Source organism: Drosophila nasuta, chromosome 3, assembly GCF_023558535.2.
Source record: "Drosophila nasuta strain 15112-1781.00 chromosome 3, ASM2355853v1, whole genome shotgun sequence".
NCBI classification, from domain to species: Eukaryota; Metazoa; Arthropoda; class Insecta; order Diptera; family Drosophilidae; genus Drosophila; species Drosophila nasuta.
In genome coordinates this window covers 28227272-28247722 of record NC_083457.1, presented here as the reverse complement: position 1 = coordinate 28247722, position 20451 = coordinate 28227272, and the positions used below count along the sequence as shown (strand labels likewise).

At 39.1% G+C, this 20451-nt stretch overlaps 2 protein-coding genes across 3 annotated transcripts; one reads left to right on the top strand and one right to left on the bottom strand.

The window, feature by feature from the left end:
- The first annotated feature begins 90 nt into the window (after window positions 1-90).
- LOC132789720 (uncharacterized) lies at window positions 91-1704 on the top strand. The gene is made up of 4 exons (XM_060797936.1): window positions 91-515; window positions 575-660; window positions 719-869; window positions 1461-1704. Exons 1-4 carry the CDS (start codon window positions 233-235, stop codon window positions 1619-1621), a joined length of 681 nt encoding a protein of 226 aa, XP_060653919.1. The 5' UTR covers window positions 91-232; the 3' UTR covers window positions 1622-1704.
- On the bottom strand, window positions 1702-17665 carry LOC132789719 (uncharacterized). Of its 2 annotated transcripts, XM_060797934.1 has the most exons (9): window positions 17521-17665; window positions 16700-16782; window positions 6290-8530; window positions 5168-5298; window positions 4630-4860; window positions 3374-3485; window positions 3059-3312; window positions 2253-2590; window positions 1702-2192 (listed from the first exon to the last, which is right to left on the bottom strand). In XM_060797934.1, the coding sequence occupies exons 3-9, from the start codon at window positions 7744-7746 to the stop codon at window positions 2121-2123; spliced, it is 2595 nt and encodes an 864-aa protein (XP_060653917.1). In that variant the 5' UTR covers window positions 7747-8530; window positions 16700-16782; window positions 17521-17665; the 3' UTR covers window positions 1702-2120. The 2 variants fall into 2 exon arrangements, with proteins under 2 accessions (XP_060653917.1, XP_060653918.1); XM_060797935.1 differs by lacking the exon at window positions 4630-4860.
- Window positions 17666-20451: the final 2786 nt, after the last annotated feature.

Genomic DNA, 20451 nt, shown 5'->3' with positions numbered 1-20451 from the left:
ATATCAAATATGCTTTTATTTTTGGGCTTATGATATATTTGATAGCAGCAGGCGATTCACTTTGTTGTCAATCGATTGTGAAATCAGGCTAGAAATCAACACAACATTGGCTATATCAACAACCAACTCAATACACTCCATCATAATTGTCAGTGAAATATACACGTAAACACAAACAATAATCGTTTTCAATAGAACTTTATCGAAATTAAATTAGTTTGAGCTCTTCGCCATGTCGGCCAAAGCGAAAGCCACAACGGAAGCAGCCGCAGCAGCAAAAGCCGCTGCGACGGCGCAAAGTGCAGCTGAGGCATGTGGCAGCAGCATTGCGTATGTGCAATGCCAGAATCTCAAGTACAATGCCATCATAATCGGTTGGCTGGGCGTTATCATAGCAAGCGTGATTGTCTTTAGCTCCATGATGATCATTAATATGCAAACAGATGTCGAACTGTTGATTAAAAACTTGCTGCTCAACCATGCCACAGACAAGGAGCAGCAGTTCCTGATGAATCGTTTGTATTCCCTCCCGAGATAAACACATTTAATATCAAGTAATTTCGATTCCTTGCAGTGTTGGCTGCATTTAGTACGGTTGCCTATGGGCTTTCATTGATTAACTTAGGCGTCAGCCTCTTGCTGCTCATTGGTGTGGCGCGGGTAAGTTTGAAAAACGATTTCTCTCGAGTTTGTTGTTACTGCATTATCGACTTGTCAGGATTCGAGCAGCTTGCTTTATCCTTGGCTAATTTACCATGGCGTTATGTTCGGGTTTGGCCTTTATTTGGGAGTGTTTTATGCCATGGCGGGTCTCTTTATCGATCTGTCTAGTTTCTTGATGTGTTTGCTCGTCTTTGCACTTATATTAGGTAAGTAGTTTTTCAACCTATTTTTATTACACTCGCTACCCATGGGGTAGAATTCGGATGCCATATATGATGCAGCAGCCAAGGGAAAAGAGCCATGGCTGCTTATCAGTCCGTCCCTATGAACAACTAGATTTCAGACAGATTAATGATATGCTGATGATGATTTGCTTGCAATTAGTTAAAAAATGTGGAAGGTATTTAAAAAGCATTTTAGACGAAAAATTGCTACTGCTGTTGGATTTTAGTTGCTTTGGTATTTTAAATGTAATAGTATATCGATATACCAAACATAGTCTTTGGTCTTATTAATTTAGTATATTTATTTTTGTTGAACATGGGTAGCGGTATCTTACTGTCGAGCACACTCGACTGTAGCTTTCCCACTTGTTATTATAGTCTCTAGCCATAGAGTAGAAGCTGCAGTCGGGTATATCTATTTTGGTATATCTAGTATATTTTGTACTCAATGGTACATTGGGAATGTAAAGACATAGTATATCTACATATACACCTATCAAAGCTTTCGGTATATTTTTGTATTTTTTTGCGAAGGCCTTACTTGCTTTTGACTTGTACTTTGTCTTCTTCCAGTGATCTATTATAAGATATATCATGAGGTGTTCACCCTATTTCGGGTCATGCAGCAGCAGCTGCATTGCAGTCCGCTTTATTCCCAGGATGCAGAACAAGCTTGGGCAGCCAGTTTACCTTATCCGCGGATCTACATGCCGCATATGCCGCTCAAGCGATAGCAACAACAGTCGTCAGATATGTGATGCATGTAACATAACAGTACGTATACGTAATAAAAAGTTGGATAGTCGTATGCCTTTGATTTCAACATTTACATAATTTATTTACACAAAATTAGTTCATAAATAGTTTAAAATTACGTAACAGCGCATATGACTAAGTAAATTAATTAATAATTAATTTCTAGTTTAGGTAAATTTTAAAATTTTTATGCAAATCGCAAAGCTCTTTCGATGTGTTTTTCCCCACACTTTAGAGGATATCTTCTTAGCTAAGTAAATTCTACCGAACGCAGCTTCCACATTTTTTTTCTTACAACTAACTTTATAATTTGTTTCATGATTTATTAAAAATATGCATAAATAATAGAGAGATTACAAGTGTATGCAAAAGAAGTGTGTACGAGTATGTCAAAGAAGCCGAAAAGTGAATTATGTACAAGACGCGCTCCGGCTGGGAGCTGAAAAAATAAATTAGACGCGAGTTGCTCTATAGCGCTTAAATGTTGGCTGTGAGACCGACGACATAGGATATCCAGTCCACGGTATACGCGAGACGATGATAGATACCCTACAATTCAAAAATAAAGCAATTAAATTAAGAATTTAGGTATTTAAATTCAGCTCTTACGGGTTGGCCACGCGAGGCACAGGAATAGCCTGCCGAGACGACGCCTATCAAGTACCAGCGTCCATTCTTCTCGTGCATCAATGGGCCACCGGAGTCACCCTGGCACGAGTCCTTGCCACCATTGCGATAGCCAGCGCAGAGCATCTCCTGGTAGATGACCACATTGATGCCATTCTGTCGATGCCAGCGCTCGCAGATGCGATTCTCAATCACGGGCACATCGACGGCTTGCAACGTTTTGGGGCGCAGACGCGAACCGGGATTCAAGGCGCCCCAGCCAGCTGCCCAGCCGTATTTGCCTAGAAAGTCTTCGTTCTTCTCCGGCAAACAAATGGGAGCTGTGAAGAAATGGGTAAATTGCAAGTTACATTTGTGTCTTCAACTGAATATACATAGACTAGAAGGCTATGCCTGGGAGGATGACGAAAAAGAGAGTGACATCAATACCTCAGTCGTCTTCGTTTGGATACACTTTTATTCTTGTTAGCTTTTTCTTCTAATTCATTTTTTTCTTGTAACGTTAATTTTGCCTAATTTTGTTTTGATATCTAGGCATTTGTGTCTTTTGCTGTGGGTTTGCATGAAGATCGTCTCAAGTTTTATTTCAGTAGATTGGACTCTATAATAAAACGCTAGCATAACCATCATCAGTGACAGCAAATATCTCGCTAGAGCTAGAAATTAATGGATCCTGCTTCGCTGCTATATAATGATCCAGACTTACAAAATATCTAGAATTTACTTAAATCGCGATATACAAAATGAAGTAAGGAGGAATCAATAATAAATCACATCTGCAATCGTACCTATGTGTGGCATAAAGTGCACGGTGCGCTCCAACGTCAACACGGACACATCAAAGCGATCCGCTTGCGGCGTGAATTTGAAATACGGATGCACATCAATGCGACGAACGCCAAAAGTATAAGCGGGCAGCGGTTCCACAGCTGAGTTGATCACATAGTCGCCCAGTGTCACATGCACCTGACGGGGCGTGGCACGTGCCACACAATGTCCGGCAGTGACCACATGACGACGTGAGATCAGTGAGCCGCCGCATCTGCAAGATTGAATTAGAAGTTGAAACGATGTTGAGAGCGAAAGGAATTCCCAAAACTTACCTGGAGGAGCCAATGCGTATGTATGCCTGCCAGGGAAAGGAGCCAAAGCCGGCATCATCGCCGCCCACAATGCGACGCTGTGCTGTCTGCTTGGCCAACGAGATGCCGCAGCCTAAAGAAGACGAGAGGGAGAGAGAGAAGAGATGGGGTTGTCTTTGGGTTAGCGAGCAGTTGGGTCAGGCTGAGATAGATTGTAGTACAAGAGTTAGTAGCAAAACATAGCAACAGAAGCGTTAGGGTGAACAGAGTTAGGCAGAGTGGAAGAAAAGGCAGGCAGAGGTGAAGTGTGTGTATGTGTGTGTAGAGAAAGAAATAAAAAGAGAGAAAAAACGTAACCAAATGAAGCCGCTTGGAAACTGCCCGCAATTTGTTTGACCTGTGATCTATGAACTCTGTGGTGGATTGACCAGGAGAAGCAACAACTTTCTAGTCTGTGATTGTTGCTTGAGTTGAGGGTGAAGTGGGTATAGAGGGATGGTGGGAGGTGGATTGTGGGGGGATTAGGGTCAGGTGGTAATCTCGTTGATCGCTTGGACATGGAGCTCTCTTATTATTGCTTTTGCATGCCGTTAAATGATGTGTAAATGTGTCTTAATTATCATCAACTCTGCTAATTAACATGCGCATGCTGCAGGGCAGTGAAGATCTTTCTTTCTTTTATTTTTTATTTTTTGTTTTTTAGTATTCATATTTCAGTTTCAATTTTCCTCGCATTTTTTCGCATTTTCCCATTGCATTTGGCGGCATTATCATTTCACTTGGCGCCTCATTTTAGAGGCGTTTCTTTTCTTCTTCTTTTTTGTTGTTGTGTTTCATTTTTTTAGTAGCGTGTCTTAAAGTTACCAACAAATTGCAGCTTAATTAAAGCAGACTACGAATTTATGGTGCAACAACAACAACAATAACAATAGTAACAACGATAACGATAACAAATAAATCATAAAGCAAAGCAAACAAAACAACGTAATGCAGTTACTAATACGAGTACAAACAAAATTATTTGTTAGGCGTATATAAAACTAAAACAAAAACAAAAATCGTAAAGAAAAATCGCATGCAGAAAATACATTTTTTGTTTTTTTTTTATCGGATCCACAAAGCGGCAAGCTGAATCCTCTTGAGAGTAGTTGAATTGGTATTTTATTTTTATTTTTAGTGTGCACGTGCTTGGGCTATATAAAGTATATTTGTTGTTGCAAGTATTTGTTGTTTGTTGGTTTTTTTTGTGGAGGAGGAGTAGACGCTGCCACACTCACTGGGTTCATTGTTGACCGGTCCAAAGTTCTTTTGTGGCAAATCGGTCAGATCAACCGTATTGCCCACATAGTCCGAGCTGCGTAAATTTGCCGATTTGGCGGTGCGATGGCAACAGCCCCGCAGCAATCCGTTGCAAGTGCCCTGTATGAGGCCACCGGATAGCCAGCAGCCTAAAAAGAACTCACAGGTACCGCCGCGATGCTGGCACTCCATGTCCGTTGTGATGTCGACTGTCGAAATGGTTGTGGGGAATGTATTTTTTTTGTTGTATTTTTGTTTTGCGATGAGAGCAACATGTACATAGGTGGTGTATATGTGTTTATGTGTTTGGGGTAGATGATAGATAGACGTAAAGATAGAGAGAGTTTTTGGGTTGGTTTTTGTGTTTAGGTTTGTTTTTGTTTTTTTGTTGGGACAATTAGGCCTAGTGCAAGCAGTTCCCAGCAGCAGCCACAGCAGCAACACACAACTGAAGCTTAACTTAGATGACAAGCCGTAGCATTTGGCCTTTTTTTGGATTTAGAGTCTGGCTCTTACCTTTCTCCTTGAATGTGCTCGCCGACTGAGGACTGCTCGTTGCCTCCGCAGCGCTGTCCAGATCCTGTAGGCTATAGTCGTTGCGTACATCTTGAACGGCAGCCAGTTCATTGATGCCAAAGTTCTGATCTCTGTAGAAAGAAACGAAATGTGAAAATGAAACTTTATAATTTAAAGTACAAATTATCTGGGATGTTCAAATTGTGGCATATGCCTAAGACAACACACTTGAATAGGTATTATTATATTAAAAATCATATTTTAAATAACACTTAATCAACTTACATTGATTTTTCTTGGCGTAAAATTATTTTTGCCAACTGCTTGTATACTTAATAATTTTTAATATCTACTGCCAATAAAAACTATTTTTGTAATTGACATTTTCATTGAATTTAATTTTATATCAAAAAAAAATTTTTTGTAACTCAAACTTTAATGAATTTGTTGTAAATCAGCATTTTAATTTATGAAGATTATCGAAAAGAAATTTTCGATTTATTGTAAGCTGATGTCCCATTTCTCAATAGTAAAGTTTTGCTATGTTATCATAAATTGCAAAAAGTATCTCGTTTTTTTTTATTAAGTTGGCCCATGGAGAAGAGACAGTTCTTTTGAATAACTTCAACCGCAACTTAAACAACTTTTTGCATTACTTTTATTTTCCATTTAAATTATATATTGAAAATGCATTTCTTTGGTGCTTTTGACCTTAACTAAATAAGTTGTCACTAAAACTAAATGAGTTGTCAATAAAAAAGCTCAATAGGAAATAAGAGAGCTCGTAATATAAATTGACCATTTCCATTTAATGTAAACTGGTTTCACTGATGCCGTTTGTAAAGTTTAACTTCAATAGCAAATTTCAAATTTCATTTTATGCCGTTGCGTCATCAATTAGTTGTAATTCATAATTTGAATTTATGAAGATTCTTAGAAAAAATAAAAAGCTCGTAATCTAAATGGAAATTTCCCGTTTAATGCAAATAAATTTCACTCATAGCAATCGTAAAGTGTTTCCATCACTAATTGCAAAAAGCCTGATGAACTACTTCAACCTAATCAACTTTTTGCATTTCCTTTGCCAAGTAATAGACAACTTTTAATTGAACTCGTGCTCACCTGAAAGCAATGTTGTCGCTAAAGTAAACTCCATTGCCGGATGGAGCGCTGCTGGGTCCGCTGGGTCCGGTGGTGCCAACATTATCGTTGCTGGGAAAGACAACGCGTGGACTGCGTGACGACTTGTAGGGAAAGTAGCGACTCTTGCGGGAGCTCTGATAATCGCCAGGTCCCACGTACTCGGTGAAGGCCTTCTGTGGACCAAACTGTCGCAGCGGGGCGGGAGGTCCGGTGCGGAATTCCGTGTCGCCAAAGTAGAGGCCGCGTTGCAGGCGCTGTGGCAAGGCGGTGATGGGGCCATTGATATCGCCAAACTTGGTGACATCATCGCGATACAGTTTCCCAGCAGCCACAGCGGCATTCAGAGTGTGTGGCTTCGAGTTGGCCACGAGACCAGGAAACTCAAAGCTGGAGGGCGAGACATCCGAGTCAAAGTACAACTGACGCGTGTGGCGTGTCTCGTGTGTCTCGTATTGTGTGGGCGTGGGAGCGGGAGCGGCATCTTCGCTGTAAGGTTGCGGCTCAAAGACGCCGCTGGCCGCGCTGGCCTCATCGAAGATGGGACTGTCCTCGCGATAGGCTTGCGGATAGAAGGGATTCGCTGGCTTCAGGCTGTAGCTGGGGAACTGAAATCCCACGCGGCGACTCGTATTCTCTGGCTCGGCATACTCCAACTTATCTGTGGAGCTGGCTGCAGCCACCAGATCGCTGCGCTCCGTGCGGTCTGATTGGGGTTGTGGCTGCGTTTCTGCCTGGGCGGCCAAAGCAGCACCGAATTCATGGGCAACGGCAGCTACACCGTCGGCTGGCGGTCCCAGCGCCGACAGCGAGGCATTGCGGCTGGGACGCAGCTGCAGCAAGGTGGCCGCGGTGCCTGATTCCGCCTCCGACTGGAGTGGAATGTACATGTAGTTGCGCTTGCGTCCCTGACGCGTCACATTCTCGGGCAGCGTGGGCACCAGCTGCTTGGGTATTGTGATCAGCTCGTTCAGCGGCAGCTCCACGGAAGGAGCTGGTATAATCTCCACATCCGAGCGACGCTGTGCGACGGATACTGGGATAGCGGCAGATTGACGTGCTGTGCGATAGGAACCAAAGGATTGCACAATGCTGCCATCGGTGCGCTGTCGCACATCCTTAAAGCTGACATCGTCCTGCCGACTAAAGCGCTGATATGGCGCATAAAGATTGCGTGCTGTTGGCGCCGCTGTGGCAGCAGCGGTGGCCACAAACGAGGCTGTTGTCTGCCACGGCGCCAGCTGTTGGCCCGTCAGCAGTGCTGTCGATACCGTGGAGGTGGGCGAGGTGGCATCCGTGGTGGCTGTTAGAAGCCAGAGGCAGCCAAGAAGCAGGCAAAAGCTGAGTTGCCAAGTATTGCAGCTGTGACATCTGTTGCTGTGGCTGTGGCGAAGCTGTTGCTGCTGCTGATTGTCGTTGTTTTGGTTGGTCACTAACATCTTACATTGAGCGGGATGAGCGTGTGTGTTGGTTGTTGTACTGGCTGCTGCTGTTGCTGTGGTGATGGTGGTGGTAATGACACTGCGCCCAATTAAGGTGCAGCTGTGCAACTTCCTGCTTGTTGCAGTTGCAATTGCAATTGTTGCTGTTGCTGTTGCTGTTGTTATGGCGATTTTGAACTTGAACGTTGCCAAGCCAAATGCTGGCCCGTTTCGTTTTATCTTATGCTCCGCTGCGCCGTTGTTGCTGGCAGCTGCGTGCCGCGTTCATTGATCCCTCGCTCCACAGGTTTTTCTATCTGCTATTTTAGTTTTGTTTTTGTTTTTTTTGGCTTTGACTTTGGGATTTTCCGGCGCCCGATGCTTTGACGCGTTGTTACAATTCAGTTTGGAGGAGCCAAACGTTGCTGGCTGCCAATTGGATTTGTGCCTGCCGCGGATATCTCGTGTGGCGAGTTTCGATGCTCAACGCTGTTGTTGTTGTTGCTATTGTTGTTGTCGGATGGGTGGTGCGGTTATTGGACTCCTTGCCTCCAGCTCTCTGGTGTGTATCCGTATGTATAAGTGATGTGTGTGTGTATGTGTGTATGTTTGCTGCTCCAATGGCAATTATGGCAATTGCTGTTGACGCTTCAACAGCCGACGTTTCATGTGGTTGCATTCATGACGATGACGATGACGCTGACGCTGAAGCTGACTCGGGACGCTGCCTGGCTGATGATCTTGCAACAACAACAACTACAACTACAGCACATCGACAGCCACAAATTACTTCCTTAATTGCCTGCAACAACAACAACAAGAAGAAAAACATGAAGTTAACGGATTGGCATTTACTTTACGTGTATGAAAAGAAAACAACATTTCGGCCATTAAATGACTGCAAGCAAGACATTAGATGTGGGTGTGTTTTTCTCCTGTGTGTGCATATTGATATTATTATTGTATGAGGTTTCAGAGGGGGAAGGGGTAAAGACTGGCGTGGCCGCCCATTAGCTGTGGCTAAATGTTCAAATGAGCTTTCATCTGGCGGTTTTAATCAACGATTTGAGCATTAAATTCACATTAAACCGACAACAAATTAATTGCAAATTACCGATTCAAGCATCAGCTTGCAACATCAACTGGTGGCATGCCGCGCCAGCTAGTTGCAACATGCGTTTCCTTGGTCAGCAGCAGCAGCAGCTGACTTTTGGCAACAGCGCCAAAAAAACCAGTTTAGAAAAATAAACACAAAAAAACTAAACTAAAATAAAAGTCACTCCAAGTGGCTGGAAAGCGGCAAATTCGCGATGCTTTTTATTTTTAGTTTATTTTCATTTTTGCATTTTACGTTTTTCATTTTTCATTTTCCTTTTGCCATTTTTTTTTTTGCTTTTCAAGTTATTTTTACGCTTAACGATAGAAGGAAATGAATGACTGCAATAAAAGCAAAGTTAACTTTTTTGCAATTGCATTTCTCAGTGTGCGCTTCAATCAAAAGCGTGGAGCATTTGGCTTCGTTTAGTACGTCAAACACTTTTGAGTTATTCGTGAATAATTGCTGCCTATTCACTTATGAATATTTATGTAATTCACAATTCAAATTATTCATTTACGTTTGTTAGGCAACACATTTTGTTTACATGTCTTGAGGCATTTTTGAAGTATTGCAATTTATTTTTCTTACTGTTTTCAGATAATAAATTGATATTGCTTCAAGTTAATGCATGTTGCTATGTAAATGAATTTACTGCAAAACAACATTTATGACTGTATTTTCAATTTAATACCGTTCAAATTGGAAATTCGTTTTGGAAAACCATTTATCAAACTATTTTTTTTTTTAACTTACGCAATTATGCACAAATGAATTATGGAATTTTGTGTAATTGAACTTGTTTCTTCGGGTATTAAATTAAATATTTTATTTATATTTTCTTGTTTAATTCAAACGTTTAAAGTTGTTTGTAGTAGCAGTTAATTATTTATGAAAATTAACTAATTTCATGCTACGATTTTTGTAATTTATTTGAAACTAAAACTGTATTTTTTGTATTAAATTTAATGAATATATCAATTAAAATTTCCTTTTTTTAATAAACATATTCCAGTTAAAGTGAATAGATTTTCAAATATCATTTAAAACGTTGTTATATTTTATTTGAAATGGTTTCTTTTATGTTTCAAAATTAAATTAAATTTTATGTTTTTTTGTTTCTATTTTAAAATGCCATTTATTAAATTTTCTAAATCATTCATTGGTTGAAATATTAAAATTGTAGCTTTTGTTAATACTTAATCTTATGCAAAAATTGTAAATATTTTATTTCTACTCATATTCCATTTAAATTGTGCAGATTTCAATAAGAATTTAATGACTTATAAACAGTTTTAGAAATGTTTTTTTTTTTTTTTAAATGTTCTTCAATTATAATAACTTATTTACAAAAATGTAAGTGAAATTTTTGATATTAAGCATAATGCAATAATAAATATGACTTTAAATTTAATAATTAATTGATAAATAAATAAATAATTTATTTTCTGATAACTTTTCACATTGAACTGATGAGATCTTTAAATAACATAGTTTTCATTTTTTTTTTAAGTTTTTTTTTTTTTATTTATAATTAAAATGCTGTTACTTATATGATTTCGTAGTTTCATAATTTTTCTCTTTAAATTAGGGTATTTGCTTGTCGACCTGTTGCAATTGCCACGTTCTTTATTGCTGCTTATTTGTGTGGTCAACGAAGCAGCAACAGCAACTAGCAACTGGCAGCTACAACCACAGCAGCAGCAGCAACGACAGCAACAGCAACAGCTTTGAAAGTAAGAGTTGGCAACTTTTTTGCGCTCAGCTGCGTTGCAGTCGACGTCGCTGTCACCGTTGACGTCGCTGCCAGCGCATTTTCACTTTCATTTCGAGTTCAAGCACCACACGGGCAGCTGGAGATGTCTAAGCTGTTATTGTTAATGCTATCGTTGTTGTTGTTGTTGTTGTTGCTGCTGCTGTTGTTAAGCTTCCTCTGTGTGGCAGGCGTTGCGGTGACCGCCTCTTGCAACCGCGCAAACTTGACATTTTGAACTTGATTCACCGGCAAAGGAGATTTTTCAATATGCGAGGAAGAGCATTATAGACAGAGTCACAGTTGAAGTTGGTATCGGGATTCGTGGGTCGTGTCACCAGGAAGCAAACTGCTTGGAACGTGACAGAGAAGCTGTTGTCGTTGCTGTTGTTTACTTCCTTCGACAGCCATGAAGATCGTTTTGCATAATGGTTAACACATTTGCTCTGGAGGCTGTGCGAGGCTGATAGATTTTTGTTTATATTTTTCATTTTTTTTTCTCTCTGTTCGATTATGAAATCTGAAAAGTGCCTCAAATGGCGTCCCACAACTGGTTTGTCAACAAATTGCGGAATTTTGTTCATATATAATACCGATACAAACAAATATATATATATATATATATATAAGTTTGTGTATAGTTAAAATGCACGATTCGTGCGAATTATGCTGTGATGCAACCAGCAAGAGTCGTAAATCGTTCAAAACGTTGTGTGCAGTGTTGGAAAAGCATATGCAAAAAGGTGAACAAAAAAGCGAGGGGGGCGCCCCAATCGAAATTGTTGTTATATAAAAATGCGTTAAAAATGCGATACAATGGGCAGCAGCAGCTGCTTGATCAACAACAACTTCAAGCACATCAGTCATCAACGTGTCGTCATTATCATCTTGATTATTATTATCATCGAGCTGGCCGCAGCTTCGACTGTGGCTTTGGCTTTAGCTGTTGACTGCGGCTACGTCTGGCATCAATTATTTCAACGGCCTTGTGAAGGACGCCGGAAACTGGCTTTACCTCTTTCTGCTTTCTGCTTACTGCTTACTCTGTGTGCCTTTCGCCTCTCTCTTTCTCTGTCTTTCTCCTTCATCTCATTTCATTCCATTCCATTTCTTTTATTTGCCTCATTTTCACACTTCTTCGTTTTTATTTCTTTTTCTGCTGTTTTTTTTTTTTGCTGCACGCATAATTCACATTCATTTTTTTTTTTTGTTTTTGGGGTCTGCGAGTTTATTTGTTTTAATTAACAATTGTTTGTGCTCCTCTTTTTTTTGTTTTTTATTGCTGCCCTTCTTTTGTGTAGCTCTTTTATCTGTATGTGCACTTTGCTTTACTTTGGCGCCTAGTGAAAGTTTTCTTGTTGCTGTTGTTGCTGCTGTTGTTGTAAACAATGCGTCGTTCAATTCGTTCGCTTCGTTTCGTTTATTCGCAGTAAACGAGCAATTTTTGCTTGTTGCTGCTTCTCTCTGTGTATTTTCCTTAAACTTTTATTCGTAATTGAGATAAATGCATTTTAAATGCGATGTTCAAGATGCGGATACAATGCAACGACATTGCGTATACGCCGCGTTGTGCGTGTGTTTGGGGCGTGCTGCGTCGGTTTGTTCAACTCAAAATGTAAATACGCATTTCAAATAAGAAAAACCGAAAACCGAAAAGAAAATGACAATGGCTAATGCACAAAATAAAACACAGAAAAAACTATTCACAAACAATGGCCAAAAACGTTGCTCGTCGTCGTTGCATTTGTCACAAGTCGTTGTTACTGATGTTTATCGCGTCGCCTGTTGCATCTCGTTTGTGCCGCTGACGAGCTCTGTGCATAAATAAATAAATGTCAGCCACTGGAAAATTGTGTGTGTGTTTTGAGAGTGTGTCTGCATCAGGCATTTCCACATTTCCACAAATTGCTTAAATTACACACGATTGCACAAATGAATTATGAAAAGCTGCACACTAAACTCGCCAGCAAATTGAAGTTTTATCTTAACTACCGATTAAACAAAAGCTAAATGCGCAATTACCCAAAACTCTTTCACTTGCTTTATACAAGATATTCAACATTAAATTGCTGTCTAAAAATAAGTCTTTTTTCCGCCGAAAACATTTTATTAAATAAAATTAATTATAAAGTAAAATTTTTATGGTAGAAAATGGAAATGAGTAAAGAATGAATTTGTAATCTTTAAGAGTTAATAGTCATTTAACTGAACACAACATGGAAATGAATTAAGAATACATTAGTGATTATAATCATCAAGAGTTTTTAATAGTTGTGTCTTAAATTGAAAATGATAATAAATAAATCTTTAACAGTTTTCGATAGTTGTGTTTTAAATTGAAAATGAGTAAAGAATGAATTTGTAATTAAAAAATTCAAACATGTTTCAAATTTAAAGTAAATAAAGAGTGAATTTTTAATTACAATTTAAAGAGCTGTTAATAGTTGTGTCGTATATTGAAAATGAATAAAAAAAAATTTGTAATTTAAATATTGAAAAGTTTTCCATAGTTGTATCATAAATTAAAAATGAATAACTAAAAGATTCAAAAGTTTTAAAAAAGTTGTGACTTAAATGGAAAATAAATCTAAAATCTTTTTTAAGAGTTGTATCTTAAATTGAAAAAAATAAAAAATGCATTTGTAATTAAAATCTTCAAGAGTTTTTAAAAACTGTGCCTTCAATTAACTTGCAATTAGTTTGTCTTGAATTGAAAATATATAATGAATGCATCTTCAAGAGACTTTTAATAGTTGTGTTGAATGAATGAATTTAGTTGAAATTAAGAATGAATTTGTAACTAAAATCTTTAAGAGTTTTTAATAGTTGTGTCTTCAATTAACTTGCAATTAGTTTGTCTGCAGACAATTCAATATGAAAATCAAGTATTTACTTGAGCTTAGCCTCCACTGCTGAAGACATTTGCAATTGTTGACGGCAATTATTTGAATTGCTACCAATTGGCCAATTGCAAATGGCCAATGCAAAAAGGTCGAATCGTTTGACTTTCCCACACGAGACTAAGCCACAGACAAAGACAGACAGACAGAGAGAGAGAGAGAGAGAGAGAGAGAGAGAGAGAGAGAGAGAGAGAGAGACGCACTCAAGTGGGTCAGCAGCTCAGCTGGGTGAACTCTAAACAAAGGCGCACATCGATGGAAAATTGGTGTCATGCCATTGGCACATTTAGCCAGGCCAAAAGCAAACACACACACACATACTCAGAGACAACGCAATGGAAAGCTATTGGGTAAGGTAAGTGCAGAGGCAGCTGCGAGCAGCAGCAGCAGAGGCAATTTGGGCCCTCGCCAAAGTGTTGTTGCCACATCGCAAGCGGCGCACGCCGTGCTACATAATCAATCGAAGTGTATTGAGAGGGGAAAGAGAAAGAAATAGAGGGACAGAGAGAGAGAGACAGGCGTTAATTAATATTCAATACACGCGCCTGCTGCGCAATTGTTACGAATGTGTGAAGTCAACACAGGCAGCAAAAAGTGTTAAGAAGCATTGGCAACAGCAGCAAAAGCAAGATACACTGCATAGAATAAGTATTGCATGCAAATCGCAGCAGCAGCAGCAGCTTTTTTTATTGATAATGCTTATGTAATTAACGTTGGCAATATATTAATAAAAATCTGTTGCACAGTTAAAGCTTTGGGTGTGTGCGCTTTATGGTTTAATGGCTTTAGTGTTTTTTGTTTTTGTATTTTTGCAACTATGCATTAGATAAGCGCCATCAAATTTTGTATAGTTGTATTATTTTTGCTATTTTTAATTTTCATTGTTTGTCTCGCCTGTGTCTTGCGCTAATGACTCGTGCAAATTGCGGCGTGGAGATAGAGCGTGAGGCGAAAGAGAAGAATCCGGTCACTAACCGCAAATAGCTGCTAAAAACTAACCAAAAAATACGCATCATCACTGAAGACGCTTCTTCTCTGCAGACGCTAATCAGTTCAGATTAATCATAAGATCTACACCGAAAAATAAATAAAGAAAACAGTAGCCATCGTCCAATTAACAGGCGAAAAAAAATGAATGCATAATCGATTGCGATTGCGAGTCGGAAAGTGGAGGCGCGCATTGAGAAATCATTTACATTTTTTTCGATTGCTTTACATAAGTCAAGCGAACGCCGCGAGGAAACGACGCGAAATGAAATGAAATGAAAGAAAACAGACACAATCAAAAATCTATTTACATAAACAATCAACAAAAGAAATGAAAGAAATACGAGCAGCTGAGCTGAACTGAACTGAACTGAGCTGAGCCAAGCACAGCAAGAAATCCATTGCCATGGTCACAATTTGGCGGAACTTGTTTCTCGTATCGTACAATGAAAAATTTGGGTTTATTGCCAGATGCTTTTCAAAAGGGTCTCGGCCTGAAAAACCCAACCGGATTTCGGTTTTATGTTTTCTCGGACACCACATAACCATAATCATAAGTGAGGTGACGATGCAGTCGATGAGCTACTTTTTATTCAAAGTCGTGTATAGAATATGTTTCAGCCGCGATGTGAATTTCATATCTTAAATTAATGTCATTTAATAGAGTTTTGGATTATGTCAAGTTTAGCAGCAAAGTGCGTCTTAAATAAATTTACGGCAGTTGAAGAAAGTTCTCAAGTTTGTGCCTTAAGTCTTTCGTAATGCAGCAACAACAAAAGCAGCAGCAACAGCAACAACGAGGCACCAATTCAATATATAACATGCTCTAAAGAGCATGCAGAGCAATACGAGTTTCTCCGCTTATGCAATAAGCAAAGCCCTAAATAAAAAAATAAAACCACTTCAGGAAAACAAAAAAAGGCGAAATGAAAAAGCAAAAGAAGAAAGAAAAGAGATGTTACCAAAAAAAAAAAAAGAAGAAAAGAAACAACCAAAAAAAGAGACTTCGACGGCGTTGGCGGCGTTGCGCTGATAATGAAGTTCATGTCATACACAAATACATACAGCCATATATTGTACGCTCACGTCCACACACACACACACATACACATAAACGCATTGTATAGTCACAAGACAAAGCGACGGCCGGGCTATAAAAACGTTGCCAAATAATTTAAGTTTTTTGGGCCGTCTTGTGGTTTAAGCAAATTTGGGTTAAGTTTTCGTCGCTCGCTTTTGTGTTGCGTCTCCATCAATCTATCTGTCTCTTTCCCACTTACTAGTTTGCCCTTTTTCAACGCACTTTTATTTATGTTTTCCTGTTTATTTTCGTTGTTGTTTTTGCATTTTCGTTGATTTTTATAAGCGACTTGACATGGTTTGTTTTTTTGTTTCTGTTCAGTTTGTTTATTTATTATTCAATGCTAGTGTTTATTGCAAATGTTTATTATATAATAATTAACAAGCTTCGAGCTGTCGAAATATAATTAATACAATCAAACATGACAAATTTGGAGCAACATGTTGCTCAGCTATAAAATGCAACTTGATATTTGATAACAAGCAACAATCGAGTGGGATTATTCAATTAGCAATGAAAATTGCAAAACACAAATTTAATTTTCAAAATATTTTCGTTGCATTCAGAATTCTTTAAGCTTCGCTAAATGCTCTCAACTTGTTTTCGATAGACCACAAGATTGTCAATCAACGAAAACTAGATTATCGTGCAAATATTTTTGTGGCAATATCCACAATTATTTTGAATTCCTCGAGTTTCTTAAGCAAATCATACCCGTAAATACTCTGTGGCAATCGCGTTGGCCATTTTCTTAGCCAGTTTATGCATTTTTCTAGCGATTAATGCGAATACTTTCAACATGTTGCAAGATCGCGCCATGTTAAGGCGTTACATGTCGTGTTATATGCAGCTATGCTTAGGCACCCATATGCCTGTATATTGCAAGATTTATTAGATAACGACGCTTTAGTTTTCATTTCATTTCATTTTATTTTTTCTTCTTGCTTTTCTTTTAGTTGGTTTCTGCTTTTGTGGTTCGTGCGCTGTTGCAATTTGAATGATTTAATCGTCGCACTGCGCGGCGATTGCTAATAAATGTTGATTGAATGTGAAATGTCTGAGCATTCGATTAGTTTCTGCTCTCATTTGTGTCACTGCTTCAATGTGTGGCAATGTTTGAAAATCAAATTATTTTCTATATTCATATGACTTACCCAATGATATTTATTTGCAGAATTAATCCAAATGCAAATTTGTGTGACTCGGAGTTGATTTTGTTGTTTCGTATTTTTTTTAGCTGCGATAAATTAAAGCACACAGTGGAAAAACACGCTTTTAGATACGAGTATAATAAAAAAACAAATGCAATAAAATTCAATTGAAAATTGCTTGCGATTTTAGCTGCTATTTTGTGTATTTTCGTTTTGGGTTTTTGCGATTCGGCTTTGGTTTGGCTTCGCTGAGCGTTGCGTTGCTTTGCGTTTTGTTATGATTTGATCTGCTGGCCATAAAGTTGTATATATAAACAGAGTGGATATAATGATACCAAGCAGATCAAATCAACCAACAGCAGCTGAGAGTTAAGATATTGTTTACAACTACAACAACGGCAGCAGCTAGAGATTGCGATTGCAGCTCAGCTCGGGCTGCAATTGCAAAATCAAATCACTTTCACTGCCAGGCGCGTTGCAGCAGCCGCAATGAAAACGAAATTGCAGCTCGCAAACAAACAGCAGCAATACATAGCACAACAGCAACAGCAAGAGCAGCAGCAGCACCAGCAGCAATTCAATCCAATCCAATGCAATCCCAATACAATCCAATGCAATCCAATTGCTAACCGTAGCACTCCACTCACTCAACGATAAACACACTCAATTTAGCAATTGTTATTCCTCAATTTTGCACAGCATCAGCTTCTGCTATCAATTTCAAATGGTTTCTTTGCTTTTCTTTTTGCTTGTGTATGGAGTCCTTTGACTTATCCCTAAACATGCACACACACACACTCACACGCTCACAAACAAACACTTACAAATTGCGCGCTCAAGAAACACGACGAAAGACGACAAACGAAAACTCAACGAAACAAATCGACACCAAAAACGAAGCGAAACGGAACGAAACGATGCAAAGCTTTGAGCTTTTTTACTGCGAGCGCACACACGACCTTCTTGAGCGAAGTCTCAAAGAAGTCTGAACGCAAGCGCAGACGCCAAAGCTGACCGTAGCTGTCTCTGCCTCTGCTGTTGCTGCTGCTGCTGCTTGGCCGCAGCTTTTGCAAGCAAACTTTTTCATGCGATGACTGCGCAGTCGCTGCTGCTGCTGCGGCTGTTGCTGTCGTCTCTTCCTACTCTTGTGTGCGCTTTTTGAACACAGTATTAAAAAGTTTTCAAAGAGGTTATGTTGAACTACTTAATGTATCCATGTATCCATATATCCACTCCATCTGTCATTCTAGCTTTATTTACCACAAGTCAATTTACCAATATTTTTCAATAAACATCATAATGTGTCTCTTTGTTTTAATAATTCATATTCGCTAAGTAATTAAAGTACCCAAAATATATACATTAAGCTGTTACAACTACATTTTGTTTAGAAGTAGTGTTTTCAATCTTTATCGTGTGGGTCGTAAGCACTGCTATTTCAATGAACACAGCTTAACTCAGCTCAGCTCATTGCAATAAGGAATTATATTCGATATTTTAATAAACTAATAATAATTATTTAAAGAAATTTTAATTTAATACTCTTTAAAAAAAACCTTAATAATTTATATTCGTGTATTAAATTTCACAAAATTTACTTATTTTCATAAGATAGATAATAAAAACATAATTTAACCATAAACTTAAATAGCTTGTCATAATATTGGCATTTAACATTAATTACTATGTATTTAATTGTATTATATTTATTTATTATTGCAGTAAACTTTGCAAATAAAAGCATACATAAAAAACATAAAATATTTTTGAAAAAACATATTTATTTAAATGTATTTATTTATACAGGGTGTCTTTAAGTCGCTCGATGCTTTCTTTGCTCGTTTTTTGGCTGTTTCTGCGCTAAACCAAAGCAAAGCAGTGTAAAACAGCTGGCGCTGTTGCTGTTGCTGTTTGCTGCTGCTGCGTTGGCGATGAGGCAACAATAAACTGCACAGACAATGTTCAATATATAAAAGGGGACTGCGACGTCAACTGCGACGACGACGACGACGACGACGCTGATGATGATGATGAGTTGGTGTACAAGCTTATACGTGTGCGTGTGTGTGGATGTGTGTATGCATTAAAAGGCAGTAACAGTCAGCGCATTGTACAAATACTTACTACAAACAATTATTGCTTAATGCCGGCCAGACAGCAGACATCAGCCGGCGCCCTTACCGTCGCCCTCGTCTCCGCATTTGCTGCCGGTTAAAGTGGAAGTGGATGTGGATGTAGATATGGGAAGTGGAAGGGTGCCAGGGGAGATGCCCCCTCCCCACCCGCACCCCCTGCAGCTAACGACAGGCGAGACATTTCGTAAGCTGTAATTATGTTATGAAGCATCGCAAGGCATCATTGACCGCCACGGTCAATAGTAAGTACAAAACTGGCCATTGCTTTATTTCATTTTCATAGTTAAACAACTGTCGGGCCGTGACAAGCGCCAATTAAACATATTTGGCACGAATGGAAAATGACACAAAAATGATGAAAAATACAAAACGAGCCGACCACAAACAGAACAACAAAAGCATCGACATGTTTAATGCCTTTTGACAGGCTGTGACATGTCTGTGACTTGACTATGACAGCTAATTGCAGTTAGGCGCGTCAAGGCGATTGAAATGTAAACGGTCTTGTCCGATGCGCATAAAAGACTCTCCATTTCCACAGCGAAACGCTGTCCATTAGCTTGGCCCAAGGTCCAAGGCCAATGTGTCTAAATGCGATATCATTTCTAGACGAGGTTAGAAACTCTTTCTGGAATCTCATTTATGTTTATGATTAATATATTAACTTCAATGCTTAAATGGGGAGAAAATATTTGTAAGATGAACAACTCTTTCTCATTCAAACTAATTCAAAGCACACTTTCATCGCTTAGCCTTAAAGAATTGTAATCAATGCAGAACAGATTAATAATTCCATACAAAGGTGGGAAAGTTGTGTCAATGTTTCATATTGTTATGAACGTGACCCTCACCTAAACATAAGAATTACAAAACAGCTGCGAAACTCTTACCAGGTTAAACACCATCGCATCGATTGGAGTGTATTCCCCACAATAGTTCATCTCAGAGCTGAACCACTTGAGCGTTCAATGTTGACCAGCAAAAAACGAAAGACTTAGGCAACGAACTTGTGCTGAATGCTCAACGATTCAACGTCAAGGCTGTGCAGCAGAGCCTTGATCTCAACAGTCAACGGGCCGAGGGAAACTCCCAAAAAGCGGTTGACAAAAAAAAGCTCACATAAGCTAACACACGCACAGTGGAACGCACGTGAAATGGCCTTTGGGAAAAACAACAAAAAAAAAATAATGTCGAAGTCGAAGACGAAGTCGAAGTCGATGCGTTGCGATGGCGACAGCATCCGCTGCCTTCAACTTTAGGTGAATCATCAGCTCTATAAGTTTGGCTTGCGATTTCTTCTATTTTGATTGTTGAAGAGTTGCTGTTGTTGTCGCTCATGTTGTTGCTGTTGTTGTTGTTATCGTAGTGTGCCCCTTGTTATTGGCGAGCTAAAGTCCGTTTTGCTCTCATTTCGCACACTGGCGAATTGAAAGTGAAAGGAGCAGCACAGCTCGTTTCTACAACTGAAGTTGTAGCTGTTGCTGTTGCTGTAACTGCTATTTCTGTTGTTGTTTTATATCTGTATCTGTATCTGTAAGTACGTGTATCTGTGTACAACTACAGCTGGCGGGCATGGGCATTGGCATTGGTGCGGGTGCTGCTGTTGTTGCCGTTGCTGAA